The sequence below is a fragment of the Pelobates fuscus genome, chromosome 5 (assembly GCF_036172605.1).
Source record: "Pelobates fuscus isolate aPelFus1 chromosome 5, aPelFus1.pri, whole genome shotgun sequence".
Classification (NCBI taxonomy): Eukaryota; Metazoa; Chordata; class Amphibia; order Anura; family Pelobatidae; genus Pelobates; species Pelobates fuscus.
Genome location: NC_086321.1, coordinates 246,240,887 through 246,267,209, shown reverse-complemented (window position 1 = coordinate 246,267,209; position 26,323 = coordinate 246,240,887). Strand labels below are relative to the sequence as shown.

Here is a 26,323-nt window from a genome sequence, read left to right as displayed (position 1 = left end):
AAATGTTGAGTCCTCAAAGGAGTACTGTTGTCCCACAGCACCAGCAGCATGTTCCCTTGTCTTGAAGTGGTGCAACAAAGGATGACATTGCACTTGATAGTAGATGAGGACTTGGTTGGGCCAGGTAAACTATATGCTCCATCAGTAGTAAATCCACTAGCCATATCTCTAGGTAGGATAAATGCCAAGATTCCTCGGGTAATGGGCAATTCCTAGTCAGAAATTGTAGTTAGTCTGTAGCGATAGTCTGGGAAGGGTGCCAAAAAGGTAGATCCCCAGATGTTCTCTAACTAAAACGCCCATGATTCTTTGTATTCCTTTAGAATGACAAAGCATCATGGAAGCTGTAGTTTTAAAACATCTGGTGATCTACCTTTTGGGTGCCCCTGTTCTAGTGTTAAATTGCATAGTAAATGTCTGTTGGCCATTTTGGAGCTGGTGAAGTCTCTCTCATATCCGATATCCCAATTTGGATGTCCATTATATGCTCTTCTGAAGCGCTCACACAATCTTTGATCACTGCTAGGTCTGTACATGTCATACAAGAGGGTCCATATGTCCTGTTTAGTAGCAGGGGTTAATCAGTCTAGGGACTTGAAATAGTTAGGATACCTGAACTAGGAACATGTGAAACTTGTGACATGTCGCTCAGGTGAGTCTAAAAAGGCCAAAATGTCTGGGCTCTCCTTAGCAGCGATCTTTGGCTGCCTTTGCCTCTGTAGCATGGTTCCAATTTCTCTCTGTTCAGTTATTGCACCAGTTTAAGGTTTCTGGGAGTGGTCCCTCATTATTGGAGAGTTGTCAGATGCAATAGGTAGGGGGATAATAGTGTTCCTGGTTCATAGTCTGCATTCGGCCCACCAACTGGAGAAGGCAATTGGCTCCCGATCTACATTTCTGCCTTACCAGTTTCGGTGTATGAAAGAATAGCATCTATCGATGCAGAAAGATTTCCTGCATCCATTTCGGGTTTCGTTTGGAACTGGATGACTCTTGTAGCAGGAGGTATTCGTGCAAGTTTGCTGGTGGATAACCGCTGTTGTGTCTGTCCAATTTCTCTGGCAAGCTCTGTCCCCTGTTAATTTCAATTCTATTAAATCACAAGCTATTTTTCTTCCCTATACACTATAACATTAGGAATACAAATGTGTATTCTGAATGACATTACTGTTTTTAGAAGTGCCACTGCTGTCTGGTTTATCGAGGTGAGTTTTTTTTTTTTTTTTAAATTCTTTATTTTTGTCACTTCACATGATATGCAAGATAAAATACATTGTGTGGACAGTTCTTGACCATCATACATTGCTTTACAGACATAGTGATCAACTGGTGTTCAGCATCATGCGGAGTGATATTTTAGGTTATTAACAGGTGTATTAACAGGTTCTAAACGTAATGGTAAGCCCCAGTGGGTGCATTGGAAGTGTACGTCTAGGAGCGGTGTAACTCGCTTTAGCATGAGTGCACCATGGGGCGGACTTCTCCAGTGGTTTGTGTAGGTGAGTATATTAGCATAATTGTGAAAGGTGCAGGAGGGGTTATGCAAGGTGGAGTCCGTGGCAGTTGCATTTGTGGACATCGCCTTGCGTGTATATTTGTACTAGGCTGTGGGTGTATCAAGAGTCAGAAATAGAATATTACCCGTCTGGGTCTGGTGTTGCCTATGTGTAAGCCATTACAGTGAGGGAGTGTATCCCTGTCCATAGTGCCAGGGTGTGGGGGGGTGCGTGCATGTGTGAGGTCAGCGCCCCCTAGTGGCTGGGGTATCTTCCCCTTAATTGTGTGGAGTTGGCCGTGTTGAGAGCTAAATAAGAGGGTGGAGGCATTTTCAGATTGGTATACAGTGTGAGATAGGTAACACCTAATGCTTTGTACAGCTAGTTAGAGGAGGCAGAGAGGTCTGTTAGTGACGAGAGTGTGGGCTTACTGTTAGAGGTTGTGGGCACCTCAGCTCCTGTCTCGATTAACTTTGCGTTCACGTGAGGTGCAGCAAGAGTGGATAAACATATGTAAACAATTTAACATAATAAACCAATAAAACAATTTCAACAAGGGGGGGAGGAGAAAGCAGTTATGGCATTCTTAAGTCCCCGAAATGATGGCCGTAGGCCAGTCCATGGGTGATAAGAGAGTCCTGGATAAGGGCGCAGCAGACCCTTGAGCCCGCTCTTTTCCCCTCAGGTCCCCGTTCCCGTGGAGGAAGTGGGTTTCGTGGTTCGCGGTGTAAAATCCCTGACTTTCGCCAAATCCACCCGTGACAGGTCCCCACCTGTAATTGGTGATGGCAGAGTTATTCCAAGTGTCCGCAGTTGGTCTTCTAGTTCCTTGTCGGTGCCTGCCCGTAGAGCGGTGTCTCCGGCTGTAATTAGTACTGTGCGATTCGGGCCCCAGCGGTACGGTACCTCCTTGGCTCGGAGCAGTTGGAGTAGTGGTTGCAGGGATCGGCGCCATAGGAGAGTGCCCCTTGACATGTCTGGAAAGAAGTGCAGTGTGGTGCCCTCAAAGGTGATGGGGGTTTTTCCCCTCACCGCTTCTTGTAATAGGGCCTTGTCCCGCATGGAGCCAAAACGGAGGATAAGGTCCGGGGTCGCTGTCGGCGGTGCATTGGGTGGCTTTGTTAGACGGAACATGCCGTCGAGTCTCATGGTTTTGGCCTGTTTCGGCTGTAGGAGGGCTGCAAAAAGCCGCCTGAGGAAATGAGGTAAGTCCTGCAGTCCCACTGTCTCGGGCACTCCCCTTAGTTTTAGGTTATATCTGCGCCGTTGGTCTTCCATGGCATCTAATCTGGTGTCAATTTTTTGTTGGTATTGGGTCAGGTTAGCCAGGCCTCTCTCCACCTCTGTGAGCCGGCCTTCTTGGGTGCTCTGGGTGGCCTCAAGTTGGACCATTTTGGTAGTTGCACTTTCGATGGCCTTTTTGAATGGGGCAAGGTCTCCCGCTATGTTCTCTCGAAGTTCTGCCAACATTGCTTTGAGTTGGGTTGCTGTGATGGGGTCCCGGTCCGTCGCCGATGGGGCCCGTGCTTTTTTAGCGGTAGGTAAGTCACTCACCATCGGGGCCTCGGCCATGTCCTCCGAAGAGTAAGAGGAGCCCTCGTCCGCGAGCGCCATGTTGTCCCACGCGGCCCTCTGGGAGTTGCGGAAGAGATCGGCGATATCCCGGTTCATCGGGCTTTTATCAGGCTTGGGCTTTTTATTTTTTCGACCCATGTCCGAACTCTCAGCCAGGGGACTGTTTTTGTGAGGGTAGGTGATGGCTTTCTCCCCAATTTTAGCCGTTTTTCGGTGTCTTCGTACGGAGCTCTTCAGGCATGCGACCGTCCTGGCTCACGGTTAGGCTCCGCCTCCATCGAGGTGAGTTTTAATTGCTTTATCTCTAAGGCTGTATATGCGAAGTGATTGAACTCCCAAATTGCAGAGAATTGAGCTGCGAGACTACAGGGGCATGATCTATACACTAAAACTGCTTCATTAAATGGACACTCCAGACACCCAGACCACTTCTGCCCATTGGAGTGGTCTGGGTGCCAACTCCCACTATCTTTAACCCTGCAACTGTAATTATTGCAGTTTTCATAAACTGCAATAATTACCTTGCAGGGTCAACTCCTCCTCTATTGGCTGTCTACTAGACAGCCACTAGAGGGCATTTACTGCTTCATAGCACAGGTTTTCTGTGCTAGAGAGTCGCTGGACGTCCTCACGCTGTGTGAAGACCTCCAGCGTCAATTTCCCATAGGAAAGCATTTTCAATGCTTTCCTATGGAGAGCTCTAATGAGCATGCCGCGCATGCGCATAAGGTCTCCTCAGCCGGCGGGCGGGATCAGTCTCCCTCGCTGGCTGACGTGATGAAGGGAAGGAGCGGCAGCGACCCAAAACCACCGCCGAGGGACATCGGCGGGGGTCTCAGGTAAGTCACTGAAGGTATTTTCACCCCTTCAGCAACCGGGGATGGGTGGTGGGAGGGAGAGGGGACCTGCAGTGCCAGGAAAACGGATTGTTTTCCTGGCACTGGAGTCCCTTTAAACTAAAGTTGGTTTTGTGACTATAGTGTACCTTTAATAATGGTTTAACACCAAACAGAAAGATGAAGCATGGGAACTCCAGACACTATAACCACTTCAATGAGATCTAGTAGTGTCCCTTTTAAACACATTTGATAAACTTGGCCTTTGTATTCTCATATAGATACCAATTAAAACAAATGTGCCATTAACCAAAATCTGATAATAGAAAAAAGAAAACCTTATATATAAATATTTTTTTCTCTGTTTGGCTTGTGTCTTGGGCTTTGTGTTTTTGAGCCTCCTTTACATATACTACACAAGTACATTTTATTGCTGTGATTTCGGCACTGGGAGGCTATTTAATACTGAATTGAAAAAAAGTGAAAATTGCTCTGTGGCCAAAGGATTCGCAAAAGGGATGTATCTTGGAGATTTACTTTAGTAACTACAAATGGCACGTACAGTCTGTGAACTTTTTAAAATTATCTGTTTCGTCATCGCTTTCAAAAAGGGAGAGCGTGTTTCCCAGGTATAATGTCCTTTTGTACTCCCGAAATCAAAACCTGATGATCAGAAATCACTTTTAGCATGTTCACCCCTTTGTCCCACACTCAATTGAGTATTTCAGAGTCGTTATGAAATATTCATATTGTGTCAACGAAGTTCCAATGTAGTCAATATATCGAAAGACAAAGTAGGAAAATAGTTGAGTTTTGTCAATTCCCTTAGCTGTCACTAGTTGGGGCAGTGAAAAGACATTGTCTCACCGATGGCGAGACAATATGGCACCTGCAAGTTCCTCAATAGACATGTTGTACTCCTGCACATGTGCGAAAGTACAGTACGGATTTGGGCTTCTGGGAGAATAAGAGTCAAAGAAACAAGATGGTGTGCGCTCATGAAGAACAGCTACTGGTAATTACCGTATTTATCGGCGTATAACACGCACTTTTTTCCCCTGAAAATAGGGGAAAAATCGTGGGTGCGTGTTATACGCCGATATCCCATAATTACTTACCTGTCCTGAAGCGTGGGCCGGCTTCACAGCGCGCACCGCGGTACAGGAACTTTAATTTAAGGTTCCGGTTTCCGGCGGGACTGAAAGGAAGTGTGCACAATAGTGTGCACACTTCCTTTCAGTCCCGCCGGAAACCGGAACCTTAAATTAAAGTTCCTGTTCCGCGGTGCACGGTGTGAAGCCGGCCCACGCTTCAGGACAGGTAAGTAATTATGGGAGGGGAGGAAAGTACACTATGGGAGGGGAGGGGAGGGGGAGGAAAGTACACTATGGGAGGGGAGGGGGAGGAAAGTACACTATGGGAGGGGAGGGGGAGGAAAGTACACTATGGGAGGGGAGGAAAGTACACTATGGGAGGGGAGGAGGGGAAGTACACTATGGGAGGGGAGGAGGGGAAGTACACTATGGGAGGGGAGGAGGAGGAAAGTACACTATGGGAGGGGAGGGGGAGGAAAGTACACTATGGGAGGGGAGGGGGGAGAATACTATGGGAGGGGAGAGGGGAGAATACTATGGGAGGGGAGAGGGGAGAATACTATGGGAGGGGAGGGGGGGAGAATACTATGGGAGGGGAGGGGGGGGGAGAATACGAGGGGAGGGGGGGAGAATACGAGGGGAGGGGAGGGGGGAGAATACTATATACTATGGGAGGGGAGGGGGGGAGAATACTATGGGAGGGGAGGGGGGGAGAATACTATGGGAGGGGAGGGGGGGAGAATACTATGGGAGGGGAGGGGGGGAGAATACTATGGGAGGGGAGGGGGGGAGAATACTATGGGAGGGGAGGGGGGGAGAATACTATGGGAGGGGAGGGGGGGAGAATACTATGGGAGGGGAGGGGGGGAGAATACTATGGGAGGGGAGGGGGGAGAATACTATGGGAGGAGGGGGTGAATACTATGGGAGGAGGGGGGAATACTATGGGAGGAGGGGGGAATACTATGGGAGGGGGGAGAATACTATGGAAAGGGGGGAGAATACTATGGAAAGGGGGGACACTATGGGATGAGGGGGGAATACTATGGGATGAGGGGGGAAATTTCCTGGAATTTCTTTCTAAAAATGAGGTGCGTGTTATACGCCTGTGCGTGTTATACGCCGATAAATACGGTATATCCTGCACACTAAGGCGGTGTCGCCATGAGAGGTGTTTTCATGTTTTGGTGGCAGAACTGCTTTAAAGAAAAATCATCCATTGTAAAAGTACAGACTGTAAAAATAACATTTATTGTTTAAATATAAATTTAGTATATATAAGGTATATCATTGTAAACATTTTCTTAGTTTTGTAAATCTGAATATGTTCTGGAAATTAATAATTGTCTGCTCTACCTTTGTGTGTTTATGTAATGTTCTGCATTTGTAAAGAACTACAAACTACCAGGCTTTCAAAGTTATATTCAGCAGTTGCTGGATATTTATTGGAGTGGTACCTTGTAGATATTTCTGAGAGGGTGAAGAGCTTGGCGGGATTCTTGTTGATGATTCTGTTGCTCCCTCAATGTTATATAGTTTATTTGAAATATTGGCTATGCAGTAGAATGCAATTTGCCTCCCTAAACTGTGCTTTTGTGTTTTTATTTTTATTGTCCACCCCTGCTGATTCACTTGCATTTTCTTTTCTGCCATGCTTTGCGGATTTACAAACTCTGGCAATGACTAAAATAGAAGGTATGTTGACGTCAAATTATACAAATATTGCTGTTCTCCTTCAAACCCTTCCTTTCTTCCCTTTTAACGTCTCCTTGTGCACCTGTATTCTACCTTACTAAGCAAAACGTGGAATGTTCCATAACTGGATTTTTGTATTCCAGTTATCCTTTTTTGGTTTTGTTTACTGTATAATGTTAATCATGGCAAAGTGTGTTCTATGAACTTTAACACAAGTCATGACAAATTACATTGGCCTCTAATTTTCATGGTATCTAAAAATGGTTTTATTATTTTTTTTTAACCCATCTAAAACCTCTTAAATTTTGCCTGCCTGAATTATTTGAACACTTTTCATAAAATGCTTTAACATTTGTAAGCAGAGTTTGGTTCAGTAAGGTGAAAAGATTACATTCTACACCTTCTCATCTCTGGTGTTATAAGTGCACATATAGAGCACTCACTAACGTGCTAATGGGTAAATCGCATTAAAACATCTTAATAGTAATACCACAAGTGGTTTAATACTTTTTTATGAATGATATATTTACTTTTTTTTGGTCAAAATTTAATGCAGCTTTGATAAAACTCATTGTGCTCGAATGTGTATAAGTAAATATATTTTGATATTCCTTGCTCTGATGATATAAATTAGATATTATGAAAATATATATATGTCCAAGAATGCTTGAAGCCGCTTATCCTCCATCATAGATGTCCCCAAATATATTGAAACTGTTATTTTTGTTTTTTAAATTCATTTTCTGTAGTGTGGTAGACTTAACGTCAGAATGGAGTGAAGGTTAGACACTCCAGGTAACATAATAATGTTAATAAGATGAGGTGGTTATAAAGTATATATCCCCTGGTTATATTGTCTGCACTATAAGTTTCAGTTCTGGATCAGAACTTTACTCAGGAAAGTATTGCAGCTCATTGTGTAGCGTTGGAAATAAACTATTGCGTGCACTCATGGCTCAAGCACAGAGAATTCTCAATGAGAAAAAAATGAATGCATGTTTTCCGCGAAAGTCGGTAATGTGCACATTACCTAGCTAATGTGCAGATTAACTGATTTGCTACGTTAAAGTGCGGAATCAAGAGTTTTCCACACTTTACCTAGGTAATGTGCACATTAACGGCTTACGCATCGTTAAAGTGCAAAAATTTAGTGGTTTAAATGAGAGCGCGAAACCAAAATGAGAGTTTGTTTCTCTCGTTTTGGTTTCGCCTGTTAATCTCCTTTCCTTTCCCTACACCTTCCCCCTCTCCCTCCACTTTTCCTTTGGTTTCGCCAGCGTCTTGGCGTCGCCTTGGTTTCGCCAGCGTCTTGCTTCTCATAATTTGTCAGCTGACAGTTTGAAAGCAGATACATTTACCAGTTTTAAAGCTTGGCGTCGCCGGTTCCCAATTTGAAAGCAGATAAATTTAACTCCAAGCACAGAATTGTTGAGTAAAATGAAGAAAAGATTATTGGCAAACCTCTTTAGCGAAGATTCAAAATATAATGGTGTTTTAATGACAAAACGAAAGTATGATTCCATAATTGAAGATGTAAAGCGAATAAAACTTTCCAAGAAGAAAATCATCTCGATTATCGACTAATTGAAAGGTATGATGTGTTGACTGTATAAAGCTGTGAAAAACTCATTGCGCCGTTGTCAGATGTGCGAGAAAGTGTGAAAAAGTTTGTCCATGCCAAAGAATTGTTTGATATATTGTATTCTACTCATTTTGTCAATTGGCCACGGTGGAAGAGACACCATGATCAAGCAATTAAATACACTTTATAAAAACATAACCCAAGCCCAAATAAAAATGTTTCTGGATTTATGCGAACCTTGTCAACAAAAACAAAGTGTGAAAAAAGGAATTGTTGTAAAGTCGATTATTTCATCGCATTTCAATAGCAGATGCCAGGTGGATCTCATAGATTACCAATCTCAACCAGATGGAAAGTTTAAGTTTCTTCTCGTATACCAAGACCCCTTAACAAAAATTGTTGTATTGAAGCCGCTCACATCAAAACGGGCGGATGAAGTGGCCTATAACTTGCTTGATATTTTTCTCATTTTTGGCGCTCCAAGTATTTTGCATTCTGATAACTGACGCGAGTTTTGTAATAAAATCTTAGAAAGTGTAACACAGTTGTGGCCAGAAATCAAAATGGTTAATGGCAAACCTAGACACAGCCAAAGTCAAGGAAGTGTAGAACGAGCGAATCAAGACATTGAAAACCTGCTCATTACTTGGATGGCTGATAACCAAACAAGTGGAGAGAGGGCGTACGATTTGTAATTTGTAATTCATGACGAATCGTGCCTATCATTCTGCAATTAAAAGAAGTCCATACGAAGTCATATTCTGTCGTGCCGCAAAAGTGGGATTGTCGTCTTCTATTATACCACAAAGTGTATTACATTCGATAAATACTGAAGAAGATTCACAAGAGACTGTGATTATGGGATCACAGTCAAATCTTACTCAAGAAAACATTCAATTATCCCCTGCTTCTACAGAATCGCCTATAGAAATACAAGAATTTATCGATAGTAATCTTAAACTGCATTCTACACCGTCGATTGAGGATACAGTTATGAAGAATATTGTTACCATGCACACTCCAAGGAATCACCTCTGCATGTTAAAGAAGTAAACACTGAGTTACCTTCAACTTCAGCAGAATCGCCATCAGTTTCGTACAGAGCCTGTAAAGAGGACTATACAAGACATGGTCTGTATTGTTTACTCAAAAGGAGCATCAGGTGCTCACAAGTGTAATTCGTGTTTGTTCACATAATTTGTGGTGAAATAGATCCTAAAGAGGAAGGGGATGATAAGAATGTATTGTGCAACATCTGTAAAAAGTATCTGGATCAGAAAATACAGCATGATGAATCCAAGAAAGGTTTAGAAAAGCAAGCCAAGAAAATGTTAGCAGTTTCTAATGCAAAGCACCCGAATGTCGATGAAGGTGTCACTGTGAGAATTAAAGTACCCGAAGTAGACAGAGCCAAAACTGAGGCCAGCTTGATTTTTAGCTGTGGTTCTTAGTAAAACAGAGGATGGCTTTTATAAACTTTGTACTAAAACGGGTATTTTGAAAGCATTGTATGCAAAATCGGAATTCAGTGTTTGCAAAGAAAGATTTTTAACGAAAGATGTCCCTGCTGTAGAAATACCTTTACGTCAAACAGCAATCAAACAATTCCTTGGTACTGGGCAGGGTTTCAGAAAATTTGACTGCAAATCTAAATGTACCACAAATAGGTGTGCTTGTCGCAAAAACAAATTGCTATGTAATTCAAAGTATCACCAATCTTTAGATTGCACTAATAAGTACGCATAGTTTTAGCATATGTTATAGCAAATTCATTTCCTTAATTGTTTGATTCTTTCTATTGTTTTTTAAAAGAAATGTACAGAAACCTTGCTGCTGTTCCACCAAAGATCTTATTTTCACTTTAACAAGAACTAACTTAACATTATGTTAACTTGATTCTTGTTTGATTGTATTAACTTGCTGCTTTGTTGATAAATAACATACTTGATTCTTGTTTTCTCATTTTCACTTTAACTAGTGCCTAGTAGGTAATGTGCAGATTATCTTGGTAATTTGCAGATTACCTAGGTAATGTGAGAAATGAAACAATTTTTGGCACTTTAACTGATCACTCTAGTTAATCTGCACATTACTTAGATAATCTGCAGAATAACTGATTTCTGCACTTTAACTGTAACAGAGAAACATAGAAACATAGAATGTGACGGCAGATAAGAACCATTCGGCCCATCTAGTCTGTCCATGTGCATGTTTCATTTGGGTATATATCTTTTAAAGAGACAAAGCTGTTTGAAAAAATTCATCAGCTCAGCTACGGCTCCCCACACACCACTGCCCAAGTCTGTGGCTCCCATAGACTGTGTAATGTGTGGAACATGCTCTGACTGTGTGTGTGTGTATACACCTGGCGTTTTAGTAATTGACTACCCAGTGGGAAGGTATGATTGGTGGTGGGTTGGTAGGGAGGGAGGAATGAAGCTAAAATAAACAGATGAGGGTTATTGTAGCAGTTGTGAGTGTCAGGGTACCTGTGGTCTCTACCTCCGAAAGAGGTAGAGACTTAGCTGTTCCCCCATCCAGACGGTCTGATGGCTCCCTTCCCCGCGGTCTATCCGGTCATGCTAGGCCGGCCGCGAGGGAGTGACTGCCTTTTACAGCATCTAGGCAGGAAGTAGTCATCAGGACACTCCCCCGGAACAACCTGTCAGTCAATGGCTGCAGGACCAATCAGGACGCCTTGGGGGCGTGGTTACTGCTCTGAACAGGGTATTTAACAGAGCTTCTTTCATTAGCTCATTGCCCTGTCGTGGTTCTAGCTTGTTCTAGTCACTCAGTGCTTGTGTATTCTATTATCCCTTTTGGTTTTGACCCGGCTTGTTTACCTTACTCTGCTTATCTCTGTTACCCTTGATTCGGCTTGTCTCTCGCTTACCTGTCTTCTGTTACCCTCGACCTCGGCTTGTCCTTGACCATTCTATACTGTACTACTTACGTTAGTCCGGCCATTCTAAGGTCCGGTATACGTATCTGGCTACTGTTTGTACTCTGCGTGTTGGATCCCTGTCCCGATCCTGACATTACGACAGGGCCAATGGATCCTGCAAGTACAAACAGTCAGCTGGCTGCTCCTGATCCTAGGTTTGAAGCCATGGATCACAGAATGGATCAGATGGCGCTTGCGCTACAGGCTCTATTAGCTTGTGCCAATAAACCACCAGAGGAGATACGTAATACCCCTGTTTCTCCTGTCGGTTCAGGTCTAGAGGTAGCCACAGTGGGTGCTTCTTCTCACATTACCCCCCCAGTACGCTATGGTGGGGCTCCTGAGAAGTGTCGTGGTTTTTTAAACCAAATTAGTATCCACTTTGAATTGCAACCTCGCTCTTATCCTACAGATAGGGCAAAAGTAGGATTTATTATCACCCTACTCATTGAGAAAGCTCTGAGATGGGCCAACCCACTATGGGAGAACGATAATCCATTAGTTTATAACTATAACGCATTTGTAGCTGCTTTTAGAAGAACATTTGACCCTCCAGGTAGAAAGGTTAATGCAGCCAGATTACTGTTGCGCCTGAGACAGGAGAACCGAACACTGGTGGATTATGCACTAGAGTTCAGGTCTCTGGCAGCAGAAATCAAGTGGAATGAGCAGGCGTATATGGATGTATTTTTGAATGGCCTATCTGATGTAATCCTTGATGAGGTTGCTACCAGAGAACTCCCTGAGAATTTAGAGGATTTAATTTCGTTCATCTCTCGTATAGATGAACGTCTAAGAGAGAGACAGAACACTCGAGAGGGGAACCAGAGACCTTCTTTTAGGTTAGCTCCCGCTGTTCCAAGTCCTGACTCCACGATATCTTTGCTTACTGAACCTATGCAGAAAGGGTATACCCGCCTCTCTGAGGAGGAAAGACAGCACAGGAGAAGAGAGGGTTTGTGTATGTATTGTGGAGCCAAGGGTCATTTACTCTCGAACTGTTCTAACCGCCCGGGAAACGCTCGCACCTAAGTCTCTCTAGAGGACAGGCCTTGGGTGTTTCTATTTTGTCCTCTACTCCTGATTATAAGGATCACAGGCTTCTGCTACCAGTTTCCTTAACTTGGGGGAAGGAAGTAGTAAGGGCTATGGCATTGATAGATTCCGGTGCTGCTGAGAATTTTATCGACCAAGCCTTTGCTAGTAAGAACAATTTCCCATCCCAGCTAAGGGAGACACCTTTGGCCGTTGAGGCCATAGATGGTAGACCACTACTAGACCCTGTTATCTTTCGTGAGACCATACCCATTAATTTAAATGTGGGTATCCTACACGTGGAGAATTTATCTCTTCTGCTCATTTCGTCTCCTTCCGTTCCCATAGTTCTGGGGTACCCATGGTTGAAGAAACATAACCCTATTATCGATTGGGAGTTAGGAGAGATACTCTCGTGGGGCCAGGGCTGCCAGGATCGGTGTTTGTGCAAGGTTTCTCCATTAGCTAATATTAACATACCGGAGAATCCTACTCAGTCCACAGAAAGACAAATACCAGACCTTTACCTAGACTTAAGGGCAGTGTTTGACAAGAAGAATGCCGATTCTTTGCCTCCACACAGGTCATTTGACTGTAAGATTAAGCTTCTACCCGGCACTATGCCTCCGAGGGGCCATGTATATCCTTTGTCTGTTCAGGAAAACTCGGTTCTAGAGGAGTATATTCGGGAGAATTTAGAAAAGGGATTCATCAGGAGGTCTTCTTCTCCGGCCGGGGCTGGGTTCTTTTTCATTAAGAAGAAGGATGGCACGCTGAGACCTTGTATCGATTACCGAGGCTTGAATAAAATAACTGTCAGAAATGCCTATCCTATCCCACTGATTACCGAGTTATTTGATCGTCTTAAGGGCTCCAAAATCTTCACCAAGTTAGATCTCAGAGGGGCTTACAATTTGGTGAGAATCCAGCAAGGTCACGAGTGGATGACGGCATTCAATACCCGGTATGGCCATTACGAATACACTGTTATGCCATTTGGACTATGCAATGCTCCTGCAGTATTTCAAGATTTGATTAATGAGGTACTTAGGGAGTTTCAGCATGATTGTGTTATTGTTTACCTGGACGACATACTAATACACTCTAAGGAGATTGAGACTCACCATAGACAGGTCAGAAAGGTATTACACAAGCTGCTGCAACATGGTCTATATTGCAAATTGGAGAAGTGCAGTTTTGATCAGTCTCAGGTAGACTTTCTTGGATACGTGATTTCTGGGGAGGGTTTTAAAATGGATCCTGTAAAACTTCAATCTATTTTAGACTGGCCCTTGCCCAAAGGACTCAAGGCTATCCAAAGGTTTATTGGTTTTTCCAACTACTATAGGCGCTTCATTAAAGGATACTCCTCTATCATTGCGCCTATTACCAATATGACCAAACAAGGGGCTGATACTAAGTTCTGGTCTAAGGAAGCTCTGGGTGCTTTCAAGACTCTCAAGGAACTTTTTGCCTCGGCTCCCATTCTAGTCCATCCTGATACGACTCTGCCTTTCTTGCTCGAGGTCGATGCCTCTGAGACAGCAGTTGGGGCTGTTCTGTCTCAAAGGTTAGGGGTGGATACACCGTTACACCCTTGTGGTTTCTTCTCTAAGAAATTTTCTGGGCCTGAGAGCAGATATGACATCGGGGAAAGGGAACTGTTAGCAGTCATTAAAGCCTTAAAGGAGTGGAGACATTTGTTGGAGGGGACCCTACACCCTATTACGATTTTGACGGACCACAAAAACTTGTCCTATATTGGGGAGGCTAAGCGCTTATCCTCTAGACAAGCTCGTTGGTCCTTATTCCTGACTCACTTCAATTATGTACTGACTTACAGACCTGGTTCTAAAAACTCTAAAGCCGATGCATTATCTCGCCAATATGAACCTTCTACTGTACCTGAACCAGTTCTTTCTTCTATAGTTCCGAAATGCAATATCATTGCTAATACGAATCTCAGGATTCATTCTCCATTACTGGCCGAGATCATTAAGTTGCAACATCAAGCACCTAAACAGACTCCTGCGGGCCGTCATTTCGTTCCTCCTGCTCTTCAACTGGAACTTTTACAGTGTTTACATAATAGCAAGATGGCGGGACATCCTGGTATCCGCAAAACTTACGCATTGATCTCTAAGGACTTCTGGTGGCCTGCTTTACGGAGGGACATTGAGGAGTTCATCGCTGCATGTGAAGTTTGTACTAAAACCAAACAACCCCATACGCTTCCATGTGGATTCCTGCAACCCTTGGAGGTTCCAGAAAAACCATGGTCCTGTTTGGCCATGGACTTTATTGTCGATCTACCTATCTCTAAAAGACAGACTGTTATCCTCACCGTGGTTGACAGGTTTACTAAGATGGCACACTTCATTCCCCTGCCTAAACTCCCGTCTTCTCCCGAATTGGCAGAGATATTCGCTAAGGAGATTTTTCGCCTACATGGGATACCCTCTCAAATTGTATCGGACAGAGGCTCCCAATTTGTTTCCCGCTTTTGGAGGTCCTTCTGCTCTCAACTTGGTATTAAATTAAACTTTTCTTCTGCCTATCATCCTCAGTCTAACGGAGCTGCTGAACGTACCAACCAGAAAATTGAGCAATATTTACAATGCTTTGTTTCTGAACACCAGGATGATTGGGTCGGTTTGATTCCTTGGGCGGAGTTTGCACACAACAATCTCGTTTGCGATTCTACTCATTCAAGCCCCTTCTTCATGAATTATGGTTTTCATCCGTCTATTCTTCCTTCGGATTCCCCTTCCCAGGGGGTGCCGTCGGTTGATGTTCATGTTGCCAATTTGAGGAAGTTGTGGGATCAAACTCGACAAATCCTTGTGCACAACTCTATGTTGGTCAAGAAACACGCTGATAAACGTAGAAGGGCGGCTCCGGTCTTTGTTCCAGGTGATAGGGTATGGCTGAGCACGAGGAACATCCGTTTAAAAGTGCCCTCCATGAAGTTCGCTCCTCGTTATATTGGACCCTACAGGGTGCTGACCCGTATCAATCCAGTTGCGTATCGTTTAGCTCTTCCTAATACCTTACGCATCCCGAACTCGTTTCACGTTTCATTGCTGAAACCACTCATATGTAACAGATTTTCCTCCACAATAGCCCCTCCTCGCCCCGTTCAGGTGGAGGGTCAGGAGGAGTATGAGGTTAACTCTATTATTGATTCTCGAATCTCCCGGGGGAGAGTACAATATCTGGTTGATTGGAAGGGATATGGTCCTGAGGAGAGGAGTTGGGTACCTCAGGAGGATGTTCATGCTCCCCGTCTCCGCAGGGCGTATCACTCTCGCTTCCCATCTCGTCCCGGTTCATTCCGCCCGGTGGGCGTATCTGAGAGGGGGGGTACTGTCAGGGTACCTGTGGTCTCTACCTCCGAAAGAGGTAGAGACTTAGCTGTTCCCCCATCCAGACGGTCTGATGGCTCCCTTCCCCGCGGTCTATCCGGCCATGCTAGGCCGGCCGCGAGGGAGTGACTGCCTTTTACAGCATCTAGGCAGGAAGTAGTCATCAGGACACTCCCCCGGAACAACCTGTCAGTCAATGGCTGCAGGACCAATCAGGACGCCTTGGGGGCGTGGTTACTGCTCTGAACAGGGTATTTAACAGAGCTTCTTTCATTAGCTCATTGCCCTGTCGTGGTTCTAGCTTGTTCTAGTCACTCAGTGCTTGTGTATTCTATTATCCCTTTTGGTTTTGACCCGGCTTGTTTACCTTACTCTGCTTATCTCTGTTACCCTTGATTCGGCTTGTCTCTCGCTTACCTGTCTTCTGTTACCCTCGACCTCGGCTTGTCCTTGACCATTCTATACTGTACTACTTACGTTAGTCCGGCCATTCTAAGGTCCGGTATACGTATCTGGCTACTGTTTGTACTCTGCGTGTTGGATCCCTGTCCCGATCCTGACAGTGAGGCATTATACAGGTTACACATTTTATGGATAATACAACCAGCACCTCTCATTGCAGCCACATTCAGTTCCTGTCTAGTTTCCCTCTAAACACTCAGTACCAGTCGTATACCCTTGTCACTTCCGGGGAGGGGATTCAGCTGGATCCTGTGCTGCCCATGCGTGCTAGCACTCCTGCTACCCCTCCACAGCCAGGTCATGGAAGGTAAGTAAAACTAGTTTTACACTTTCATTATAGTTAGTGCATTCACTAAGCTTAGGCACACGGGACATTTAGGGTTAAGTGAGGGTTCAAATTAGGGTTAGGTAAGTGATTCTAACTTCTCACTCTCTATTCTTACCCTAACCCTTGGGGTAAGGGTTAAAATAAAGTGTGATAAATCACTATTTAGTGATATTCCCCTAATGTGAAATATCACTAAATGTGAACAAGTCCCTAATTTGAACCCTAACATTAACCCTAAATGTCCCATGTCCTAAGCTTAGTGAATGCACTAACTATAATGAAAATGTAAAACTAGTTTTACTTACCTTCCAGGACCTGGCTGTGGAGGAGTAGCAGGAGTGCTAGCACACATGTGCAGCACAGGATCCAGCTGATTCCCCTCCCCGGAAGTGACGAGGGTATAGAAATCTGACGGGTATAGCACAATGATAGAACACCGGCTCCAGCAGGCCCACTGTCACATCTGCAGCCACTTTGTTTCCAGAACATATACAACTTTTGCAGTATATCTTAATTCACTGAGTGCCAGACTGTGCTCCCTGCTCAGATCTTGTCCCCACCACAGCAAACTGTTTTTAGATTAACCCCCAATGGAAAAAAAATGCATAATTAAATGCATGCATGTTTTCATTGGGGGTATATCGACTTGACAGTGATCTATATTTTTTGTATATGTGCATTGGAGTGTCCCTGTATGCATGGATTGAATTGCATGCTCATGCTACTGTACAATACACAGCTCTTTGGCCAAGCAATTGAGGAAGTATCGCTTCTTACTCTATCAGGTGCTGTAGTGTTGGCCTTAAAGTTGGATAGAATTGCAAACAAAAAGATATGACGGTAACCTCCTTACAGCATAACCTAGGTAAGGAGCGTAACTTTTAGTGTTCCTTCAAGGGACACCAAGCACTAGAAGGATCATAATCACTACAGTAGAGTGTAATGGTTATGGAACCAGGAGTGACCAGGCACGCCCAAGTAGTCAAACCTATTTTAGCAAAGTTTGACTGCTTACCTGAGCCACCCTGGCCACCTTCCTGTTTCTAAGAAAGAGCGAAACTGTCCGTTTGAGCGAAGCCTTACAATGCTCAGCTCATTGACTGAGAGCAATCTCTCTGTCTTTGAGCTGGCCTGCGCTACAGGGCTTGGCTAAGCCGAACCAATGGTAGCTCAGAGATTCTGGCTCTTTATTGCTAAAGAGAAGAGTCGGAGAGCGGTGCCCAACAGACCCCGGGTAAAAAGGAAAGGCGTTCTAAAAATTGAATTCCTTACACTGAGGAGACACCTCTGCATTCCTGGTACCATAACCACGTGTCAGTATTACTTTTTTTTTTTTTTTATACCAAAAAATGGTTTGTGTCTGTCATTTTTAGAGTAGTCATTTTAAATGTATTGCTTGTAGTCAAGGATTGCCAAAATGTCAGTTTCCATTTTTAAAATTGTATGAGGTTATTGCATTAAGAAGTTTCATGGATAACAAATATTTGTGATAGGCGTGCACTCTTTGTGAGTCTGTATGTGCTATAAAAGAGTGTTTGCATGTATTTATCTATACGGACTAGCCTCAACATGTAAACCACTGACAGGTAAAGGGAATAACATAGATGTCATTGTAATAATATGATCAGTCGGAGGGGAGGGGGGAGCAGACAATTTCATTTCATGTGTTGGAAGTAGAAAAAATGGGCAAGCAAAAAGATCGTAGTGTCTTTGACAAGTGTGAGGAAGGCTGAACTTGATGGACGCAAGTCTCTTTTCAGCTATGTAACTATGTAAGTGTCCAATAGTGATTGCTAGTGATGGGTCATAGCATCTCCAAATGGCAAGTATTGTGGGGGTGTTGATGTACATTGAATAAAGGCTCAGAACTATTTTAGCTCAAATTGCGAAAAAAAGTAATGCTGGCAGCATTGGAAAGTTGTAGAGCACACTGCATCGCTGTTGTCTGCCTATCGGGCTGCATGTCTGCAGACCGGATCAGTGTCCTTGATGTCCCCGTCCACTGCCGGAAGTGTCTGCAATGGAGAAGAAGGTTCCCTGGTCTTATGAATCAAGTTTCCTTTTAGATCGTTTGCATGTACATTGTTTACCTGGGGAAAAGAAGGCAGCTGGGAAGAGAAGGCAGCAGGATTCACAATGGGAAGAAAGCAGGCTGGCGGAGGCATTATGTAGTGGCCAATGTTCTGCTTTCAATGTAGACCTCTTTTGTGTTTTACAGAACTGCAATATATCATGTTTGTAATTATAGCCCATCTTTACACATTATTCTGTAGTTAAAGCAACAGATACTTAAAATTAAATAGATATATATTTTGCTTGCATTATGTAGTCTACATGCAATACAAAGTAGGGAGCTTTATGTTTACTTCTGTCAAGTCCCAGTAGCAGTCAAAACCGTTGTGGGAATAAGGCACCATCTCCTGATAAATGATCTTGCAAGATTCTCTGTGGACCTTGGTGTTGGCTTGGCCACCTTAGGGTCCTCCCCCCTTTCTCCAGACTGGCCCATATGCACTAAGGCAGAGTAAATACATGACTTATTCAATGGTAAATATGAACATGTACTCACCTTACCTTGTTCCAAAGCAGGCATTTTCTTTTCTTCATGGGTTTTACTCTTCATGTAACATCCTACCTCTGGTTCGTCCTCCACTGTTCCGCAGTCTAATTTGATTTGCCCTGCTTGGAAATACTTTTCCAAGCAGGGAAAATTCCTCTGACACAAACACGTTGGCCTTGATGCCAGCATGACTGACAATACTCCATTCAGACGCAGTCACTCATTCCTATACTCTCTAGCCAACGCTGGTAGTGTGTGTATGCACTGTGGTTGCTATGGATGGAGAACAGAAGGACTGCTTGTGGTAGGCTCTACTACTCTCTTTTATCAACGAATTATTTGGCAGTGCCGAAGAATTGATTGAAAGGTGAGAGAAAAATCTCATTTTCTAGTAGATTACAAGCTTGCTGTCAAAACTAATAGCGCACTTTATGGCTTAAATCCTATGTTCTTTCGAAAGCGCATAATTAAAAAAGAAAAACAATATATATATATCTATCCTTTTAAAATATCATCTTTTTGCAATCTGTAGTTATCAAAAAGCACATGCGCTTTGCAAGATGTTTACTTGAAGAGTCAGCGGACTCGCCTCTGGACAGCTATGTTGTAGAACATTACTCTGGTGTATATTTCCTTACGTTCACTTTTAATTTCCCTTGCAGCAAGAGCTTTTGTGATGTTGGTATTTTAATTAGATTTGTAAATGTATCCTTTTTATTTTTATAAACAGGACAAAGCTTGGGTTATGGTTTTGTGAACTATATTGACCCTAAGGATGCTGAAAAAGCAATCAATACCCTGAATGGATTGAGACTTCAGACCAAAACAATTAAAGTAGGTCCTAACTTTTTTTTTTTTATATATATTTAACTTGTTTGTAAAATACTGGTTGAATGGTTTGTGGGCATTTATTTATTTATTTTCACCCCATCTGTGAGAAATGTATATAGCAAAAGAATGTTGTCTTTTTCTAGTACTTGTGTGCTGGAGAAGTCTTACTTGCTCAAACTACAAATCCTTAAATGGATAATCGAAACACCAAAACAACTTTACCTTAAGCAGTGACCCCCCCCCCCCACACACACCTTCAATACTTTAATCAGATATCCCCCCCCCCCCCCCCTCTATAAATTAAACTATTACACACATGCTGTTGCAAGCTATTGCAGGCAATTTACAGAGCAGGAGATAAGAAATTCTTAATGAAACACACTGTACAATAGAGGAAGCTTAAAAATTAGGTCTCTTTACAGGACACAAATAGGGAGGCTGGGTAATTCTAAGTCATGATAGGTATGACTAGGGCTGCATAAACCAATTTAACTCCTAAGTGGCAGAATTAAGCAGTGAGACTACAGGTGCATGATCTATACACCAAAATCACTTCATTAGGCCAACATTTGTTGGTGCTTTGGTATACCTTTAGGTGCCAGAAATGTATGTGTGCATTGTTCATAGGTTAACATTCATGTTTATATGTAAAGTGTTGCTGGATAATCTGAGATGTTTTGCAAATAAAGATGTGTACATACATCTGGCTTTCCAAGGCTTGGAAACCCTTTTCATAGTTCTTCCACTGACCAGATGGAGTTAAACCATTTATTTTCTCACAAACTAAAATCTATTGGTGCTGAATCTTACATGCCATTTAACTTGGCCTATACAAAACAATCTGGCCATTGTAGGAAGAGCATGTTTTTTACTCTCATGTTAAAGTGTTCTTGCACTTTTATAATCTCAAGATCTATGGGAATAGTTGTCGTAAAAATACTTCAATTACTTAGTAGCAATCTAGTAGGAGGAAAATGTTTTGGAAAGCGCAATTGGAATTGACAGTGTGACATGCATACTCGGTATACACCACTTTTAGGTTTAGTCCTCATTGCAAGGTGCAAAATGTGCTTCCCAGATGAGATTACTTTTCTTCATCTGACTTGGGTCTGTAACGAGCTAACCCTTTGTGTTTGTGGAGTTTGTGAACGACAGTCTATTTTAAATCTGGATACATTTAATTTATGCATTTTTCTAGCACCAAAGTGGCATATGAGGAGACTGGTTTCCAGAAATCCGATCCAATTAAAATTCCGACTAAAACTTTGGCTCAATCCTCTACATAATATGCATAGTTGTGAAATAGGTTTCTGTAGAACACTCTGTAGTATTGCCCGTTTTACTTACGAAAGTAGTATGACTGTCTTGCAGTTTGTGTTCAACATTGTCATTGCTTGTGTGAATCGAACACGGTGTGTGGGGCAATGTCTGTATGCCCTGGCATTGTGCTTTGGAGGGGTGACTGCAAATGTACATTGAAGGTCTCTGGCAGTATATTTAGGGAGATGTGTATTGGGTAAGCAGTGTGTATCAGTATTGTATCCCACGAGTCACTGGAATGTATTTTTGTGTGACTCTTATAGTCTGTCTGGGAGCATGTTACAGACACTCATATAATATATGTATGTGTAGGTCTACTGTCTTGAAAATAGTCTGCAAAGACCAGTGGTAGGGAACCTTTTTCTACCTACCACCCACTAATGCATCTTTCTTGATGGAAAAATGTCCTTACCGCCCACCAGTTTTCACATAAGTGTGGAATATTTTTTAGAAAGGAGGGTGTTTTAAAAATAAAAAATAAATGCACGTACATTTATCTTTTTATTTCTACTTTATGCATGTTTATAATGTTTATAACTTTATAACGTTTAATGAGAAAACAAAGTAAATTGAAATTACCTTTACTAGTGATTAATGAGATCCTTGAGGTTGATGCTGCGAGACTAAATATTTGATATCTGGTTCGATTTTCGTAAGGAACAAACAAAGGTCTCCTCTTTCGGTGATATTCAGATGACTTCTCTGTTTGCTCAAAATATGATTTCTCATCTGTGCGTCAGCTCCCCTCCACTCCCTCCATAATTCCCCATCCCACCTTTTTTTTGTTTTCTTCCTTTTTTCTATTTTTTTAACCTTCCTTATAGCAATGCCCAGTAGGAAGGCTGAGCTAGGTAGCCCACTTACTATTACTTGCTATAGCCCACTATGACTGACTGACAGGCAGGCAGGCAGGCACACAGACACACAGGCAGGCAGGCACACAGACTGGCAGGCAGGCACACAGACTGGCATACATACACACACCACGCAAAGACACAGGCACACACACCACGCAAAGACACAGGCACACACACCACGCAAAGACACAGGCACACACACCACGCAAAGACACAGGCACACACACCACGCAAAGACACAGGCACACACACCACGCAAAGACACAGGCACACACACCACGCAAAGACACAGGCACACACACCACGCAAAGACACAGGCACACACACCACGCAAAGACACAGGCACACACACCACGCAAAGACACAGGCACACACACCACGCAAAGACACAGGCACACACACCACGCAAAGACACAGGCACACACACCACGCAAAGACACAGGCACACACACCACGCAAAGACACGAACAAAATATTTTAGTCACCCTCCGGTTTCCTACCTTTTAGGTGCAGGAGGGTGACATTCCCTGGGGTCCAGTGGTGGCTCAGGTGGATGGGAGTGAGAGTTCCCACTCTGACTCCTTCTGCTTCCTCCCGCGCGGTCTGTGTTAGCTGGGAGGAGTGACGTGCAGTCACTTCCTCCCAGCTCTGTGTGATCACAGGGGGCCCGGTCGCACTGTTAAAGCGCCCAGCGCTGACCGGGCCCCCTTACAATCCATAACCATCAGATGGGCCACCCGATGAACTCCTTGGAAGGCGGACCCTGGGGTTAGCCGCACGGCAAATGGTGATGGCGGGTACCCGGTTGCAGCGGTGCCGCTGGCTCGCACCCGCCCGCCCAATCTCTCAAAATTAGGAAATCCCTACAGCCCACCTGGAATCCTGAAACACCCACTAGTGGGCGGTAGGGACCAGGTTGACGAGCCATGGCATAGACTGAAACGTCGACCTATACGTTGGATCACTGTTTTTCCAAAATAAAGCAACAGTTTAAGTTTATTACAAAGACTCCAGAGTGCTCTCTACTTGGACTCTGCACATTTTGGTGTGAGATTGAGCACCGGAGCAGCTGAAAGACCGGGAACGACGAGTTGTAGACATTAATAATATTCCATGTTAAAAAAGGACTTTTATCAGGTAAAGTAAAATGAGGATAACATTACATATATAGGCAATACAATATTAGATAATTGACTTACTCCAGGTGTGAAGCTGTTAGCGTTCAGGAATACAGAGTGTGCATGCGTATGTGTTCTGCCCACTCGCTACGTGCTGGCGTGACGTGTGTTGCCATAGTGACGGGAATATCACCCGGTCTCTATGGGAACATAAACAAAACCACAAAAATGTTTAAAGAAAATAGACAAAAGTGGAAGCAGTGATGCGATCTAGATAGCTGTAATCCCACCGGAGGGCATACATTCTGCAAAGAGGAGGGGATATAGTAGAACTAATACATATAAGTGTTAGATTACCTAAAAAGATAATCTGTGACAAACAAGGTATATAAAGAGTTATAAACATTCTGGACAGTGTCCAGGTTGTCTATTCTGCTATTTAACGCAATAGATTTTTTTAAATTAATTTGAAATCTTCTATTGTGTAAAGTGCAACTTACTATGAAGTGCCTAATGCTAATAATGCCATAGGCATGAAGTGCATAATGTTGTGAAGTGCAAAGGAGATTTCCAAATCTAAAAATATTTTTTGTAAAGTCCTAATTGTGTGACAAAGTGATATATTTTTTTTTTTTTTTTTTTTTTTTTTTACCAATTTTGCAGCTAGGGTAATTCAAACAGGAAAAATTAACAATACAAAATTAGTTAATATAAAAAAAAAAACAATGAGTAAAAACAATTGCAAGAAAGGATTTGTATAGATGAGTGATATGAGATCATCTCGTTAAGTCCCTTGGGGGCTATGGTGTCAAACTGGAAAATCCAGAATGTCTCTGTTTAACCTCTTAAGGACACATGACATGTCTGACATGTCATGATTCCCTTTTATTCCAGAAGTTTGGTCCTTAAGGGGTTAACCGTTTTCCTCTATCGCCACTTAGTTTAGGGAGTGGAATGTGATCAATAGCAATGAATTTTAGGGCTGAAAGTGGATGTTGTACAGTCAAGAAGTGCTTAGCCACAGGTTGGTCTGTATTGCCTTCACGGTAGGCTACCCGTATGCTCGATCTGTGGCCCTTAATTATTTCGCAGAGAGGCGCTTCGGTTTTGCCGATGTAAGAAAGTCCACATGGGCAGGTGAGCTTGTAAATTATAAAAGGGGTCTTGCATGTGATGGTGTATTGGATTTGGAAGATCTTATTCTTATGCGAGTGACGCAACCCAAGCAACGAACACTCCCTTTATTTTGTATGCCAGTATTTTTCTCATAGCTTTTTACTGGGTCCGTGTGGACTAATAGGTCCTTTAGGTTTTTATTTCTCCTATAGCTGATAAGCGGAGGTTCTTTGAGGAGTGTATCGTCACTTGCAAGCATCTAACAGTTTTCTTTGACAATCTTTGAGATTAATGGAAACGCGTCATTGAAGGTTGTAGGGAAGACCATCCTTGGGGCTTTGACCACTTTAGTAAAGCAGGCAGACTTTGCCTCATCTAGCGTTTTAAGGAAGTCGCTTCGTCTATAGCCACGTACAAGGAATCGCTCCATCTCTCGCAGTTGTTGCTCTATCATATCCCTTGCTGAATTGTTGCAAATTACCCTTAGAAATTGAGCTCTAGGTAATGACCGTTTCAATGCCATTAGGTGTGCGCTATCATTGTGTAGGATGGTGTTACGATCCGTCTGCTTAATGTTCCTTCACTGACACTTCCAGATCCAAAAATGTAACTGATGTACATACACTATACATTGCCCATTAACACAAAACTGCTTGTGTACATCATACACCTTGATTACAACCCTACAAAGAAACCAGTGCCCATATGCAACACAAGCAAAATACAGCAACATTAACACAAACTAAAATAAAAAAAATGAACTGGCACGCCAAGGGACTATAGAATTTGTTTTGGCACATTGCTGCTCAAAGGTTGCTACCCCAGAACTAGACTATACTCAAAATATTTTTCTGCCACTTTTATAGTAGTACAGTTTTATACTTGCTTGTGGAGGCTTTTAGGTGTCTTATCCAATACTTGTTAGTGTATAGTAAACTAAGAAAGAGGTGCATTACACTACTGAATGTGTAATGTTCTGATTGGGCAACAAAGAATCAACTGTACAACATTTTGACAGGTACAAAAGGGAAACCTGTAACATTTTTCTTTTGATCCTTCAAATAAACTACATGTTGCATTCCCTGTGCAACTGGCATCTGGTTGTGCTGCCTTGGTTTCTTTTCTGTACTTGGATTTGACTCTACTTTGCGCAATGGGGTGCAAGGTTAGTAGCACAGTTATTAGGCTTTTTAATTATTTGCCTTTTCTTTTTTTTTCTTTTTTTTTTTTAAAAGTACTGAATTAAACCTTCCTTTGTCAGTGTTTTTTTTTTTTTTTTTTAAAACATCTTGGTGTATTGCCTACTAAAGCATGCATCAGCCTCTTGAATGATCAGTGTTCAATTAACGGAGGTGATTAGAACTTCTAACGCAGGCTTCCCCGAACTCCGGCCCTCCAGATGTTGCTGAACTACAACTCCCATGATTCTATGAATGAAATAGGCTGAGAATCATGGGAGTTGTAGTTAAGCAACATCTGGAGGGCCGGAGTTTGGAAAGCCTGTTCTAACGTAAACACTCTGGCCTGTAAGGACTGATTAACCCCTTAAGGACCGGCCTGTTTTTGCGATGTTTGTACGTTAAGGACCAGAGCAGTTTTAACACTTTTGTGGTGTTTGTTTTTAGCTGTAATTTTCCGCTCTCTCATTTACGGTTCCCATACAAGTTATATATTTTTTTTTTTTCAGGACAAAAGGGGCTTTCTTTACATACCATTATTTGTATTATGTCATATATTGTATTTAAAAAAAATAATAAAATATGGTGAAAAATTAAAAAAAATGTTTTTGGACCTTTACTTGAAAAATCTTATCTACAAAAGCTAATGAAAAAAACTGCTAAATAGATTCAAAATTTTGTCCCGAGTTTAAAAACACCCAGTGTTTACATGCTTTATTGCTTTTTTTTTGCAAGTTATAGGCCTATAAATACAAGTAGGAAATTGCTGTTTCAATATATATATTTTAAATGTATCAATAGTGACATTGTAACACCGTTATCTGTCATAAATCCCCGAAACACACCTAACATGTACATATTTTTTTAAAGTAGACAACCCAGGGTATTCAAAATGGGGTATGTCCAGTCTTTTTTAGTAGCCACCTAGTCA

General features: G+C 42.8%; 1 protein-coding gene across 8 annotated transcripts in view; it reads left to right on the top strand.

Annotated features, from left to right (window-relative positions):
- The window catches only part of ELAVL2 (ELAV like RNA binding protein 2), a 174,794-nt gene that overhangs the window by 93,323 nt on the left and 55,148 nt on the right, over positions 1 to 26,323 (top strand). For 7 of the 8 annotated variants that reach the window (XM_063455189.1, XM_063455187.1, XM_063455191.1 and 4 more), the window contains one exon: positions 19,703 to 19,806. In XM_063455189.1, the coding sequence (XP_063311259.1) occupies positions 19,703 to 19,806 (104 nt within the window). Of the gene's footprint in view, positions 1 to 6,403; positions 6,697 to 19,702; positions 19,807 to 26,323 lie in introns of those variants that run through there. The other variant, XM_063455192.1, reaches the window with a different exon arrangement.